This window comes from Microcaecilia unicolor, unplaced genomic scaffold (genome assembly GCF_901765095.1).
Source record: "Microcaecilia unicolor unplaced genomic scaffold, aMicUni1.1, whole genome shotgun sequence".
Lineage (NCBI taxonomy): Eukaryota > Metazoa > Chordata > Amphibia > Gymnophiona > Siphonopidae > Microcaecilia > Microcaecilia unicolor.
Genome location: NW_021963133.1, coordinates 143,059 through 158,695, shown reverse-complemented (window position 1 = coordinate 158,695; position 15,637 = coordinate 143,059). Strand labels below are relative to the sequence as shown.

The 15,637-nt window shown below is 47.5% G+C and overlaps 1 protein-coding gene across 1 annotated transcript in view; it reads left to right on the top strand.

Moving 5' to 3' along the window:
- The window catches only part of LOC115458987 (mediator of RNA polymerase II transcription subunit 14), a gene marked incomplete at its 5' end in the record, with an annotated part of 62,529 nt that overhangs the window by 25,076 nt on the left and 21,816 nt on the right, over positions 1 to 15,637 (top strand). The window contains 4 exon segments of the mRNA XM_030188845.1: positions 9,337 to 9,489; positions 10,861 to 10,972; positions 13,119 to 13,250; positions 13,874 to 14,056. Coding sequence (XP_030044705.1) covers positions 9,337 to 9,489; positions 10,861 to 10,972; positions 13,119 to 13,250; positions 13,874 to 14,056 — 580 coding nt within the window.

Genomic DNA, 15,637 nt, shown 5'->3' with positions numbered 1-15,637 from the left:
GACCGTCTTTTTGGAACTTGCGCCGGCCCCTCGACGTCGACCTCGACGGCATCGGTATCGACGGCCGGTTCTTCGGTACCGGTATCGATGCCCGAGAAATCGGCACAGATGGCATCGACCCCAGGAGCACAGGTCCCGTCGGCCCGCCGGTCCTCCGGTGAGGGTAGGGGTGAGAGGCCGCGTGGGCAATCGGCCCCGGTCACTCCCTCGGCCCATGGCCCTCGGGACCGAACCCTGTCGGACCCGGTTCCTCGTGACCGAGGGGGATCGACCTCCTCCTCCTCTGCTCCACCTGGCGCCGATGACGGGCATCGGAAAAAATCAAAAAAGCACCGTCATCGGTCGCCCTCGATGCACCAGGGTTCCGGTGCCGGCAAGGAGTCGACGCCGAAGCGTCCTCGTCGAGAGGAGAGATCCCCTTCGGTTGTGGAGGTACCGCCGCGTCAGGGTCCCAGCACTTCGGTGCCGTCTCCTGGACACGAGCAGCTTCTGGCACTGACACCTCTACCGGCCCCACCGTCTTTCCAGGCAGCGGGCCTGGACGAGTGCCTCCGAGCCATCCTTCCGGGGATCCTGGAAGGGCTGATGCGCCAGGCTGGGCCGGCGCTGGGGGTGCTTGCGCCCTCGGCGCCGTTGACTGTGGCGCCGGCAAGCTCTAGCCCGGTGCCGAGGCCGTCGACGCCGCCGCCGCTTGCGGCACCGGTCTCGACCGCCACGCAGGTGGAGTCCCTGTCGATGGAGGGAGCTTCGTCCCCGCCGGCGCGGGAGTCCACCGCTCGACGACACCGAGGCCTCGGTGCCTCGACGTCGAGCCGGGCCCGGTTAAGGACTCAGCTACATGAGCTTATGTCCGATACCGAGGAAGAGGCCTCGTGGGGGGAAGAGGAGGACCCCAGATATTTCTCCTCAGAGGAGTCTGCGGGCCTCCCCTCTGACCCCACGCCTTCACCGGAGAGGAAGCTCTCACCCCCGGAGAGCCTCTCTTTTGCCTCTTTTGTCAGGGATATGTCTATCTGCATTCCCTTCCCCGTGGTCTCTGTGGATGAGCCGAGGGCTGAGATGCTCGAGGTCCTCGACTATCCATCACCACCTAGAGAGTCCTCCACGGTGCCGTTGCACAATGTCCTCAAAGAGACACTGCTTCGGAACTGGATGAGACCGCTATCTAATCCCATCATCCCCAAGAAAGCGGAATCCCAGTACAGAATCCACTCTGACCCAGAGTTAATGCGGCCCCAATTGCCCCATGACTCGGCGGTCGTGGATTCTGCTCTCAAGAGGGCATGGAGTTCGATGGATACCGCCTCGGCGCCCCCGGGGCGGGAGTCTCGCACTCTGGACTCGTTTGGGAGGAAGGCCTACCAATCCTCCATGCTCGTGACCCGCATCCAGTCATACCAGCTCTATACGAGCATTCACATGCGGAACAATGTGAAGCAACTGGCGGACCTGGTCGATAAGCTCCCGCCGGAGCAGTCCAGGCCTTATCAGGAGGTGGTCAGGCAGCTGAAGGCGTGCAGAAAGTTCCTGTCCAGGGGTATCTATGACACCTGTGACGTGGCATCTCGTGCTGCGGCCCAAGGTATAGTGATGCGCAGGCTCTCATGGCTGCGTGCCTCTGACCTGGACAACTGCACCCAGCAGAGACTGGCCGACGTCCCTTGCCGGGGGGATAATATTTTTGGTGAGAAGGTCGAGCAGCTGGTGGACCAACTGCATCAGCGGGAAACCGCCCTCGACAAGCTCTCCCACCGGGCGCCTTCAGCATCCACCTCAGCAGGTGGACGTTTTTCCCGGGCCCGGCAGGCTGCACCCTATTCTTTTGCAAAGCGTAGGTACACCCAGCCGGCCTGAAGGCCTCGTCAGGCACAGGGACAGCCCCAGCGCGCTCGTTCTCGTCAACAGCGTGCGCCCAAGCAGCCCCCTGCGCCTCCACAGCAAAAGCCGGGGACGGGCTTTTGACTGGATCCACGGGAACATAGCCGCCCTCAAAGTGTCCGTACCGGATGATCTGCCGGTCGGGGGGAGGTTAAAATTTTTTCACAAAAGGTGGCCTCTCATAACCTCCGACCAGTGGGTTCTCCAAATAGTGCGGTGCGGATACGCCCTGAATTTGGCCTCCCTGCCACCAAATTGTCCTCCGGGAGCTCAATCCTTCAGCTCCCATCACAAGCAGGTACTTGCAGAGGAACTCTCCGCCCTTCTCAGCGCCAATGCGGTCGAGCCCGTACCACCCGGGCAGGAAGGGCAAGGATTCTATTCCAGGTACTTTCTTGTGGAAAAGAAAACGGTGGATGCGTCCCATCCTAGACCTGAGAGGCCTGAACAAATTCCTGGTCAAAGAAAAGTTCAGGATGCTTTCCTTGGGCACCCTTCTGCCAATGATTCAGAAAAACGATTGCCTATGTTCCCTGGATTTAAAGGACGCATACACTCACATCCCGATACTGCCAGCTCACAGACAGTATCTCAGATTCCGCCTGGGCGCACGGCACTTTCAGTATTGTGTGCTGCCCTTTGGGCTCGCCTCTGCCCTACGAGTGTTTACAAAGTGCCTCGTGGTGGTGGCGGCGTATCTACGCAAGCTGGGAGTGCACGTGTTCCCATATCGCGACGATTGGCTGGTCAAGAACACCTCGGAGGCAGGAGCCCTCCGGTCCATGCAGTGCACTATTCAACTCCTGGAGCTGCTGGGGTTTGTGATAAATTACCCAAAGTCCCATCTCCAGCCAACCCAGTCTCTGGAATTCATAGGAGCTCTGCTGAATACCCAGACGGCTCAGGCCTTCCTTCCCGAAGCGAGGGCCACCAATCTCCTGGCCCTGGCTTCGCAGGCCAGAGCGTCTCAGCAGGTCACAGCTCGGCAGATGTTGAGACTTCTGGGTCATATGGCCTCCACAGTTCATGTGACTCCCATGGCTCGTCTTCACAAGAGATCTGCTCAATGGACCCTAGCTTCCCAGTGGTTACAAGCCACCGGGAATCTAGAAGATGTCATCCGCCTCTCCACCAGTTGCCGCACTTCACTGCTCTGGTGGACCATTCGGACCAATTTGACCCTGGGACGTCCATTCCAAATTCCGCAGCCCACGAAAGTGCTGACGACGGATGCATCTCGCCTGGGGTGGGGAGCTCATGTCGATGGGCTCCACACCCAGGGTCTGTGGTCCCTCCAGGAAAAGGATCTGCAGATCAATCTCCTGGAGCTCCGAGCGATCTGGAACGCACTGAAGGCTTTCAGAGATCGGCTGTCCTGCCAAATTATCCAAATTCGGACAGACAATCAGGTTGCAATGTATTACACCAACAAGCAGGGGGGCACCGGATCTCGCCCCCTGTGTCAGGAAGCCGCCGGGATGTGGCGTTGGGCCTGCCGGTTCGGCATGCTTCTCCAAGCCACATACCTGGCAGGTGTAAACAACAGTCTGGCCGACAGACTGAGCAGAGTCATGCAACCGCACGAGTGGTCGCTTCATTCCAGAGTGGTACGCAAGATCTTCCGAGAGTGGGGCACCCCCTCAGTGGACCTTTTCGCCTCTCAGACCAACCACAAGCTGCCTCTGTTCTGTTCCAGACTACAGGCACACGGCAGGCTAGCGTCGGATGCCTTTCTCCTCCATTGGGGGACCGGCCTCCTGTATGCTTATCCTCCCATACCTTTGGTGGGGAAGACCTTACTGAAGCTCAAGCAAGACCACGGCACCATGATTCTGATAGCGCCCTTTTGGCCCCGTCAGATCTGGTTCCCCCTTCTTCTGGAGTTGTCCTCAGAAGAACCGTGGAGATTGGAGTGTTTTCCGACTCTCATTTCGCAGAACGACGGAGCGTTGCTGCACCCCAACCTTCAGTCCCTGGCTCTCACGGCCTGGATGTTGAGGGCGTAGACTTCGCTGCGTTGGGTCTGTCTGAGGGTGTCTCCCGTGTCTTGCTTGCCTCTAGGAAGGATTCCACTAAAAAGAGTTACTTTTTCAAGTGGAGGAGGTTTGTCATTTGGTGTGAGAGCAAGGCCCTAGAACCTCGTTCTTGCCCTGCACAGAACCTGCTTGAATACCTTCTGCACTTGTCAGAGTCTGGCCTCAAGACCAACTCAGTAAGGAATCACCTTAGTGCGATTAGTGCTTACCATTATCATGTGGAAGATAAAGCCATCTCTGGAGAGCCTTTAGTCGTCCGATTCATGAGAGGCTTGCTTTTGTCAAAGCCCCCTATCAAGCCTCCTACAGTGTCATGGGATCTCAACGTCGTCCTCACCCAGCTGATGAAACCTCCTTTTGAGCCACTGAATACCTGCCATCTGAAGTACTTGACCTGGAAGGTCATTTTCTTGGTGGCAGTTACTTCAGCTCGTAGGGTCAGTGAGCTTCAAGCCCTGGTAGCTCATGCTCCATATACCAAATTTCATCACAACAGAGTAGTGCTCCGCACCCACCCAAAGTTCCTGCCGAAGGTGGTGTCGGAGTTCCATCTTAACCAGTCAATTGTCTTGCCAACATTCTTTCCCAGGCCGCATACCCGCCCTGCTGAACGTCAGTTGCACACATTGGACTGCAAAAGAGCATTGGCCTTCTACTTGGAGCGGAGACAGCCCCACAGACAGTCCGCCCAATTGTTTGTTTCTTTTGACCCTAACAGGCTAGGGGTCGCTGTCGGGAAACGCACCATCTCCAATTGGCTAGCAGATTGCATTTCCTTCACTTACGCCCAGGCTGGGCTGGCTCTTGAGGGTCATGTCACGGCTCATAGTGTTAGAGCCATGGCAGCGTCAGTGGCCCACTTGAAGTCAGCCACTATTGAAGAGATTTGCAAGGCTGCGACGTGGTCATCTGTCCACACATTCACATCACATTACTGCCTGCAGCAGGATACCCGACGCGACAGTCGGTTCGGGCAGTCGGTGCTGCAGAATCTGTTTGGGGTGTAAATCCAACTCCACCCTCCAGGACCTGAATTTATTCTGGTCAGGCTGCACTCTCAGTTAGTTGTTCTTCGTAGGTCAATTTCTGTTATACCCTCGCCGTTGCGAGGTTCCATTGACCTGGGTTCTTGTTTTGAGTGAGCCTGAGAGCTAGGGATACCCCAGTCGTGAGAACAAGCAGTCTGCTTGTCCTCGGAGAAAGTGAATGATACATACCTGTAGCAGGTGTTCTCCGAGGACAGCAGGCTGATTGTTCTCACCTACCCTCCCTCCTCCCCTTTGGAGTTGCGTTTTCATCATTTTGCTTGTCATTCAACTGGCGGGAACGGTCGCGCACGGGCGGGAAGACGGCCGCGCATGCGCGGTGGGCGTGCCCTGCGTGCGGACCGCCCGCGAAGCTTTTTCCGGTTGGTGGGGGCTGACGCGGACGTCACCCAGTCGTGAGAACAATCAGCCTGCTGTCCTCGGAGAACACCTGCTACAGGTATGTATCATTCACTGTACAGCCAGAGACCCCCCCACTGGAATGGTGGCGGGCCCAGTCATAGAGCTCAGGCTATTACAGACCTTGGCTGAGTCAGAAATCTGATGGCTGACATAACTGGGAGCTTACTGGAAAAGTATGGCCTAGTTTGTAGCCCGGATTGAGCCTAAATAAGCTAAATTAGGAAAAGTTAGGTCAATAGATATGGAAACAAAATGGAGGATTTCAGCACAAAATGGAAGCCGTATCTGTTGCAAAGTGGAATTTTCTGTAATGTAAGTTAAAAAAACAAGTTGAGAAATGAGACTTTCCTGTGAGCAGGATTGTGGTCAGCCATGGTGTGAGAAAGGAAAGGTGTAGCTGGATGCAGGGTCTTGCTTAAGATTTGTGGTCAAGCGAGCTAAAGACAAAACCATGTTAGCAAGATAGAAGCTACTCATTAGCATGAGCCAATCAGTGACAACCATGACATTAGCATAGATCCAATCAGGTATATCTACTGTCATATTATCCATATCCTGAGGGCACCTATAAAAATCAGGGTATTTCCTGGTTTAAGTTAGAGAGAAGGGTTGGCACTCTCTCTCTCCAAGGGAAACCAATGTGACCAGCAGAATTGACAAATTACCTAATTGCTTTCCCTTGTAAAACCTCTAATTGGTAAGAGAAATTATAAAAGATTAGGAACTAATTAACACCTGTTTGCAGCTGGATTATTATATTCCTATAACTAATTGATTGTACGTGCCTGTTGTCAATTACTGATTTGACTTGTACCTTGGCAAATAAACTCCTCATTCCAAATGATGATTTGTGGACTTCACTTTATGATCAGAGGCTGTAAGTATAAATGCTTTTGCTGTATCAGGCTATCTTTCGCTGTATTGTATAACTTGTAATCTAAATCCAGTTTGTCATAAGGCTGGTATCTTTTCCTTAGACCTAACATCTCTCTTAGTGGCAATTCCTTTTAGAACTTCACAACTCCTTGATTACCCCAGTACTAGTGCTATTTAGAGATGGAGTCAGATTTAAGGTCACTCCAGCCTTGGGGGGCTCGGGACCCCTCAATTCACAACAATAAGTAGCTGTTAAGCATATTGACCTTCTGGCATAGCACAAGTTAAAAATGTATTTTAAAAATTACTAGGATTTTCAAAATGGTTTGATAGGTGTGAGAAAAATGTTCACAACACAGCATTGTATTTTTTTTTTTTTTTTTTTAAATTTATTATTTATTCATTTAATCAATATTTACAAGAAACATCTTGCTTAGGAAAGTATCATTTAACTAGGAACTATTACATAAGGAAATACACTAGAAAGAGCAAATAAATCTTTATGCTTTCAAAATTATAAGACACTCAAGTCCATAATTGGAGATCCAAGATTTCAGGTAATCTAAGGGGAGAATTATACTAAAGGAAAAAGTTATAAGGTAAATCCTTCTCTGCTAAGAAATTATACATTATTCTTTAAAGCTTCTCCATTCTAACTGAGGCTAATAGTGCTGACAAATGTTCAGGTTCAGTAAATACGTATTTCTCCCCCCCCCCCCCCCCAGCCTTACTATGCACTTGCAGGGGTACCTTAAAAAAAGGCACCCCCCCAAGTGCAAAATTTCTGGCTTAAGGAGTAAAAATTGTTTCCTCCGTCGTCGTGTCTCCTTGGAGACATCAGAAAATAACAGTATTTTGAATCCCAGAAAGGGGCTCTCCTTATTATGGAAAAAAAGACGGAAAATCCAATTCTTATCAGGTAGTAAGGCCACAGTCGCTACCAAAGTAGCGGCCGTCGCCAGTTCAGAGTCAGAAGTCTCAAGCAAAAGAGAAACATCAATAGGTTTTTCAGTCTCTTGATTCAAGTTCTTTTCTGGGACATAATAAACTTGGGAAAAGGGTGGAAAATCCTTTTCCTGAACATTCAAAGTTTCACGGAGGTACCATTTCAACATCTCAAGAGGAAGAACATTTTGAATCCTAGGAAAGTTAACAAATCTCAGGTTATGATTTTTAGTATAATTATCAAAAACCTCTGTTTTCCGCCTGAGATTAGTTACATCTTTTACCATCATAGTTTGTAACGTTTCCAACTTCATAACCCTTTGATCAATTCTTTCCATTTTTTCATTTAAAACTTTAAACTCTTCCTCCTTTTTTTTCAAATCAATTTCAATACTCTTTACTCTTGGTAGAAACTCATACGTCTGCTTAAGAAAAAGTTGTCCCAGGTTGGACATTAAATCCCACAAAGCATCTAAAGTCACATTCTTTGGCTTGGTCACTAACTCTTTAGGAAGTTCAAACCTTACTGAAGGCTGTACATCTGTTTCACTTCGTCCCTCAGTTTCTCTCTCTTCACTCCGTGGCGATAGTGTGGGCAAACTGCCCTCCATTCCTTCCCCCGATGGTAGAATCGCTTCTCCCCGAAGTTCTTCCAGGTCCCCTACAGCTTCTGAGGGGGACCCCGTCGGGTCAGAGAGGAAAGAGCTTGCGCCAAACGGCTGAGGAGGTGGAGTGCGTGCAGCGGGGCTTAGAGTTGTTTCTAGTCCGGGGGAAGCCAATATCTCCCGTTCGCCGGCGTTCCCAGTCGGAGGCGTTCCGCCTTCTTGTATAACTGCCCGTGGCCTCATAAAGCGATCCAAAGGACCACAGCATTGTATTCTAATAGGGTTTGGGTGTTTGAACTTTCTGGGAAAGCATGAAATGCCACTTCTTGTAAAAAGAGAGTGATCTAGTCCCAAGGTTTGTTGCTTTCATTCTAAACTGCCTCCTTCCCCCACCCCCCTCCAGTTTTTCTCCTGCCAGCATTTTCTGCAGAGTCGTTTTCCTCCCCTTTGCCCAAGTTAAATTGTTGTAGTGGATTTATGTGCATTAGAAAGCCTTGACTGTTGACTTTAATTGGGGTCAGCTCAAGGTCGGTGCTGTGTACTGTAATGCAGAATGACCTAGGTTTAGTTCCCAGCTCAGAGCTTGTACGCCCTGGGTTGACAGGTGCTGCTCACAGTAGATGCTAACCAAGTTTCGGTTTCAGCACCAAAACCAGCCTCAAAATCTTGTTTTTGTTTTGACTGAAACTTTGGGCTGTGTCCTTTCCTACTACTACTTATCACTTCCATAGCGCTACAAGGCATACGCAGCGCTGTACACCATATATGAAAAGACAGTCCCTACTCAAAGAGCTCATAATCTAAATATATAATACATGTCATACAATACAAAATGAAACCATAGTAGACAAGATGAATAGTACAAAGTTAATTGGGATAAATAGATGGGTGTTCGCATACACTCAAAACCTGATTACACACACATTTATCTCAGGCATATTTGTTGTGGATACCCTGAAACCTCAGCTGGTTTAGGAATCAGTAGGATCCCCCAAAAGGTTAGACTGACATGTCTATGGTTGTCCACCTTCTCCTTGTTCCCACTTTTGTGTAGCAGGATCACATCTGCTCTCCAGTCCCTTGGGATCTCAGGAGACTAACAGATCTGCAAAGGGTTCAGTCAATTTGTTCTTGAACTCGCTGAATTCCCTGGGGTGTACACCATCGAGCCCTAAAGCGTTACTCTTCTTCAACATTCAAGCATGCAGTAACATGTTATGGATGCAGCATTTCCTTAGGAATTGTAAGGTATCTACCAATGTGGGGGTGATAGGGGTTTTTAATATCTGCTGATTTCTAAAAACTCCCCTTACGGCCTGAAGTGGAACAATCCATATGCTGTTCAGCTTGAATGCACTAGCACAATACTGAAATACAGACCCTAGTGTTTATTTAACTGGTTGACTTAGTGGGGCTTTGTTATTTAAACAGATGAACACTAGTCCTGGTAGAATGAACAGACAGGCAGAGTGGTGGGTTCTCTGCCTAGCTCTCAACCTTTTGGGTGAAAAGTCTTTCTTTGACTCTTCATGTGACTTCTTTTTCCAGACGTTCCTGAACACGTTTGTTGATAGCAATCAGGATGCACGAAGACCCTCTGCGAATGAGGATGACAACCCTCCCTCTCCTATTGGTGGCGACATGATGGATTCGTTGATATCACAACTTCAGCCCGAACAGCAGGTGCAGCCACAGCAGCAGGTAAGACTACAGAGAACCATTTTGTACTGGGAGAAGGGAGCTCAACAAAAGTGATACCCTTGGTGAAGGCCTGGAATCTTCACCAAGGGTATCAGAGTGGAGGAGTGGCCTAGTGCTTAGGGTGGTGGACTTTGGTCCTGGGGAACTGAGGAACTGAGTTCGATTCCCACTTCAGGCACAGGCAGCTCCTTGTGACTCTGGGCAAGTCACTTAACCCCCCATTGCCCCATGTAAGCCGCATTGAGCCTGCCATGAGTGGGAAAGCGCAGGGTACAATTGTAACAAAAATAAAATAGATACTATTGGAGATTCTACACGGAATGTTGCTACTATTGGACATTCTACATGGAATGTTGCTACTATTGGAGATTCTACATGGAATGTTGCTATTCCACTAGCAACATTCCATGTAGAAGGCTGCGCAGGCTTCTGTTTCTGTGAGTCTGACGTCCTGCACGTACGTGCAGGACGTCAGACTCACAGAAGCAGAAGCCTGCGCGGCCACATTGCTGATCTGCAAGGGCCAACTTGTACATGGAATGTTGCTAGTGGAATAGCAACATTCCATGTAGAATCTCAAATAGTAGCAACAGTGGAGGAGTGGCCTAGTGGTTAGGGTGGTGGACATTGGTCCTGAGGAACTGAGTTCGATTCCCACTTCAGGCACAGGCAGCTCCTTATGACTCTGGGCCTCTGGGCAAGTCACTTAACCCTCCATTGCCCCAGGTACAAATATGTACCTGTATACAATATGTAAGCTGCATTGAGCCTGCCATGAGTGGGAAAGCGTGGGGTACAAATGTAACAAAAAAAAAATAATAATTTACCACCACCTCCAGAGCTTCCAATGTGCATAAGGAATTTTTCAGAAGCTTCTGCTTCATGGCACTGGATGAATCTCAGAAACAATTGTTTAGTCTCTTTTAATTCATCAGATCTGATCAGCTAGGGATATGTAACAAGGTTTGTAATGGCTAGATCATATCCACTTGACACAGGTCACCTTTCCTTCATCTTCTTGATTGAAAGTCTGAGGTACCTTGAGCCATTACCCTGTATTTTCCTTTTGGAAGGCCCTGTGTTCCTGTTCCTTTACTTCAGCCAAAGGCCTGGCTTAAAATCCTTCACCAGCCAACAGGCATTGAATAGAGAGAAGCTTGCTGCTGCTTAGCTCCTTCACGCCTTCCCTTTGTCACATGGCAAAGATTAGAGAATCCTCTGCATATGGACTGCTTGTGTCTGCAATTGGAAGAAAGGGTGATGGGGGTAATAAGGTTTTACAAAAGTGTTCTGTAGTTTGACTATAAACGCTTGCCTATTAATTCAGGATTGAAATTTTCTGTCATTATAATAAGCTCTTTGCATTTCAAGCAGTTTGCGAAGCAGTCGGGAACAGCCGGCGCGTATCCTCTGACATCACCGCCTACATCTTATCACAACACAGTGACCCCTTCTCCCTCCATTATGTATTCCCAGTCTCCAGGTAAGAGCTTTCCCAGCCCATGCAACAACTGGAAACAAGTGTGCACTCTTCTAAAGCTTGTTTCAATGTAGACTGGAATATATATATATATATATTTTTTTTAAACATCTTATTTGTGTTCTCTAAGTCCTATACCAGCCCTTTCATGAAAAAGCACTTGAGACAGAGTGGAAGAGAAGCCTTAATAAATTATTCCTTTAGTTTGATTATAAATGACATTTATATGTAATATTTGCCTGTAGTATTGTTTTTTTTTTTTTGTGAAATGTGAACAGGGTATCATATAGTCTATGCCCCCTCTTGAATGCGGGGGAATAGGATGAAGGTGGAAGGGGTTAGACTCGGAAGTAACCTAAATTAATATTTCTTCATGGAAAGGATGGTGAATTTGTGGAACGGCCTCTCGGTGGAAGTGGTGGAGATGAAAATAGTATCTGAATTCAAGACAGCTTAGGAGAAATACTTAGGATCTCTAAGGGAGTGACAGGGAGAGAAGATGGCATGGATGGGCAAACTGGATAGGCTATATGGTCTTTATGTGTTTACATTTTTTTCTGTTTCTATGTAAGAATTTCATAACCATAAACATAACTAGTTCCTTAGCGTCCCTCTGGACTGGCCCAGAAAATGACTGATGGGTTGTGCACGCCTTCCAGCAGGTGGAGAGTGAGAGCTCTGACTCTTGTGAGAACCAATAAGAGTCCTGGCTAGCTAGAGATAGATTCAGTTTTCTCAGGCTCCAGCAGGTGGAAGGTGGTGAGCCCTTCAGTCTTTTATTTTTTTTCTTTTCTCTTTCTGTCTATAATCTCTCCCTTTCTTTAACCAAAAAAAAAACCAATTACCGTATTTTTCGGACTATAAGACGAACCTAGGTTTTAGAGGAGGGAAATAGGAAAAAAAATTTTTCCTTTTTCCCTCTAAAACCTAGGTGCTCCGGTGCGTCTTGTCCGAGTTCCGGATCGCCCTCCCCCCGGCCCTGTCACCATTTCTCCCTACTCACGTCACGCGATCTTCCCTGGTGGTCTAGTGACGTCGGGGCAGGAAAGAGCCCCCTCTTTCCTGCCCAGTGTGCTGCTCTCCGTCCTCCTGTATGCAGCCTGACTGTCTCGGCGAGATTCAAAATGGCCGCTGTGAATTGAAGTCTCGGCGGCCATTTTGAATCTCGCCGAGACCGTCAGGCTGCATACAGGAGGACGGAGAGCAGCGCGCTGGGCAGGAAAGAGGGGGCTCTTTCCTGCCCCGACATCACTAGACCACCAGGGAAGATCGCGTGACGTGAGTAGGGAGAAGTGGTGACAGGGCCGGGGGGGAGGGCGATCCCGAACTCGGGGGGAGGGAAATCGCTACCTTCGGACTATAAGACGCACCCCCCATTTTCCTCCCAAATTTGGGGGGAAAAAAGTGCGTCTTATAGTCCGAAAAATACGGTATATCTTTAGTGTTTTCTCCTTTCTTCTGTGCACCGGCGTTAAAAAAAACAAACAAACCAAGAATTGTTAGCAGCAGAGGCTGAGGCTCACGGGGGAACTCTAAAAGCCTCGGGGGTGTCACACTCGGGTGGCCGTGTCTCTCCCCCCCACAACCTCCTCCCGTTTTGGTTATTAGTGCAGACGACAGCCTCCTTGCTAGAGCCAAATTGCACTAACTTTAGTCCCTTCGTGGGAAGGGTGTTCTGGGAGAGACAGCCACCTTGCTTTCTTGTTTAAAAAAAAAAAAAAAAAAAGCAGAAACGAGCAAAGCAGCTCTGTTTCTTAACTAAGCTGATCTTGAGTGCAGCCAGATAAAACAAAAACGAGAATTGTTAGCAGCAGAAGCTGAGGCCCATGGGGGTACTCTAAAAGCCTCGGGGGTGTCACACTTTTATTGGCTCTCCTGAGAGTCAGAGTTCTCAGTCTCCACCTGCCGGAAGGCTTGCACAGCCCATCAGTTATTTTCTGAGCCGGTCCAGAGGGACTAAAGGAAAGCAAATTAACAGGTAAGAACTAATTTCTCCTTTGTGGAGTTTAACGTGTGGATTCACTTTCAGTCTTGAACCTCAAAATGAGAGGTCACGGGGTACAGCCATTGATTTTTATACCTGGCTGCTTTGCTGTGCATGGAGAGGGGTTCTGACTGCTCTTCTTAATTTATCTCTCTTCTGTCTCAGGGAATTTGCATGCAGCCAGCTCACCTAGTGGTGCCATCAGAGCTCCCTCCCCTGCAGCGTTTGGCCCGACTCCTTCCCCCTCTTCCCTGGGAATCAGCATGGGTCAAACAGCCAACTTTGCTAGCCCACATGGTAAGATTTTTGTATATTTGGCTACTGCTTGACCAGCACAGGCAGACTCCATTCTCTCGTTGCTCTGTTTAATGTAGGTTAAATGAAAAACAGACCTCTCAGCCTGTACAATAGCTGAAGTGTTCTTATTCAGGTTTCCGAGCCCAGTGCAATGAAGCTGATCTTCACAGATAGACCCTATTATAAACAGATACTATTAGTTTGTAGTTTACTTGGTTTTGTACTAACCAGAAAATTAAGAGAGTGTGTCTGTCTGTGTGATACAGCATGGGGAATGAACAGTACCAGGTACTTTTGGGAATCAATATCTAGCTTTGGAAACTTCAGCTTTAACCAGAACAGCTGACCTGAGACTGTTCTCTGAGCTGCTGGAAAACCCCCAAAACTCAGCGCAAGTCCTGAGTAGGCTGCAGTAACATACAGTCCCAGAGAAGAGCTGCAGCTGTGGTCAGATGCTGTGAAGGCTTAAAGCATTCATGAAACCTCAAGGTTCAAACTTGGGCCACACTGAGTCCTGTTCACTCTTGTCATAGTCTTTCTCAGTGTGTGGTTTGAGTGTCTGTCGTTTTACAACATTCTCAGAGGAAGCACCATGGGTTAAACTTCATTTTAAACTTGCACAGGTACCATAGACCCCAGTTCACCGTACACAATGATGTCACCTAGCCAGCGTGCAGGAACTTGGCCAGGGTCTCCACAGCTGTCAGGCCCCTCACCAGCAGCACGCTTGCCTGGAATGTCACCCGCCAACCCGTCCCTTCATTCTCCAGTCCCTGATGTTTCTCATTCTCCGCGGGCCGGATCAAGTAGGTTCTTTATCCTAGAAATTAGTGTTTGTATTTTCTGTAATGTACCTCACTGACTGAAAGATGGCTTTTCATTACAGAAGGACAACAAAGAGCAGGAATCAGCAGCACAATCACAGAAGACAAACAACTATTGAAAACTGCAAATATTTTTTGAAGGATGTGACATGGATTGTGTTTCACCTAACGGCTCGTGTCAGGGGTCTATAAAACATGAAACAGAAAACCTCATATAAATTATATACGTAAATATAATTTACATATCAAAACTTAAATAGCATGGATAAAAGCACAGACTTAAAAAAAAAAACTAAGAAAAAAACCCCCTTTGCATTAACAATAATCAAAATATTTAAAAAAATGTACAATCATAAATGGAGACAAGTAATATATAAGTAAAACAAACTAACTCCCCTTTTATACAGAGCCACATGGTAATGCTGAGACAGCATATGGAAGAGAACTTAACTGAAAAAAGATAAAAACATACACACAACTCCATTTACATATTGAACAATCATTCTACAGTAAAAAAATAAATAAAAAACAATGCTTATAGAAAAAAAAACAAAACATGTACGTTTGGACACTGGTCATGATGCAAACTACCTATTACTATTTTAATTCAGCAGTAAATAAAATTCCGTTTTGTAAAGACATATTTACATCCACTCAGCAACCTTCAAATGCAGGACAATCAACAATGCAAAAAGTTATTCAAAAACCTAATGTGCCTTATAACTGCACACAATTGCAGACATTTTATAGCTATTCTTTAATTTGGGGTTTGGCCATTAGATCTGGAAGTCACTCAGACTGTGCCATTGTTTGAGGGTGGTGTTGTATTTGTCTTTTCATTTGTCTCCATTTATGTATTTTCTTTATTTGTATTTTGCTTTGATTATTGTAAATAGTGTGTATTTGTTATAGTTCTTATCCATGCGATTTGTTTTGATATTTAAATTATATTTGTGTATATAATTTGTGAGGGTTTATTTTTGTTTTTACTGTTTCATGTTTTATAGACCTCTGACAAGCAAGCCAAACCACCACAAGGGTGGAGGTACACAAATTCCTACGAAAAGTAGAATCTGAGGAAAGGGGGAGTAGGAGGAGTAGGCTCTTGAACAACACTAGTAGGCGACGTAGGTTAGGAACAATCTCTTTATTTAAATATACACTCGACTCAACACAGCCGTGTTTCGGCGCTACAGACGCCTTCTTCAGGAGTCTATGAAATAAAACCAAACAATGGTAATATACACACTATTTACAATAATCAAAGCAAAATACAAATAAAGTTATAGTTCTTATCCATGCTATTTGTTTTGATATTTAAATTATATTTATGTATATTACCATTGTTTGGTTTTATTTCATAGACTCCTGAAGAAGGCGTCTGTAGCGCCGAAACACGGCTGTGTTGAGTCGAGTGTATATTTAAATAAAGAGATTGTTCCTAACCTACGTCGCCTTATAGACCTCTGACACAGACGAAACATGGTCTGTGTTAGGTCCTTCAATAAATGCTGCAGTTTTCCATAAAGGACTGTTTTCTTGTGAGTGGTACACTTGGTTACA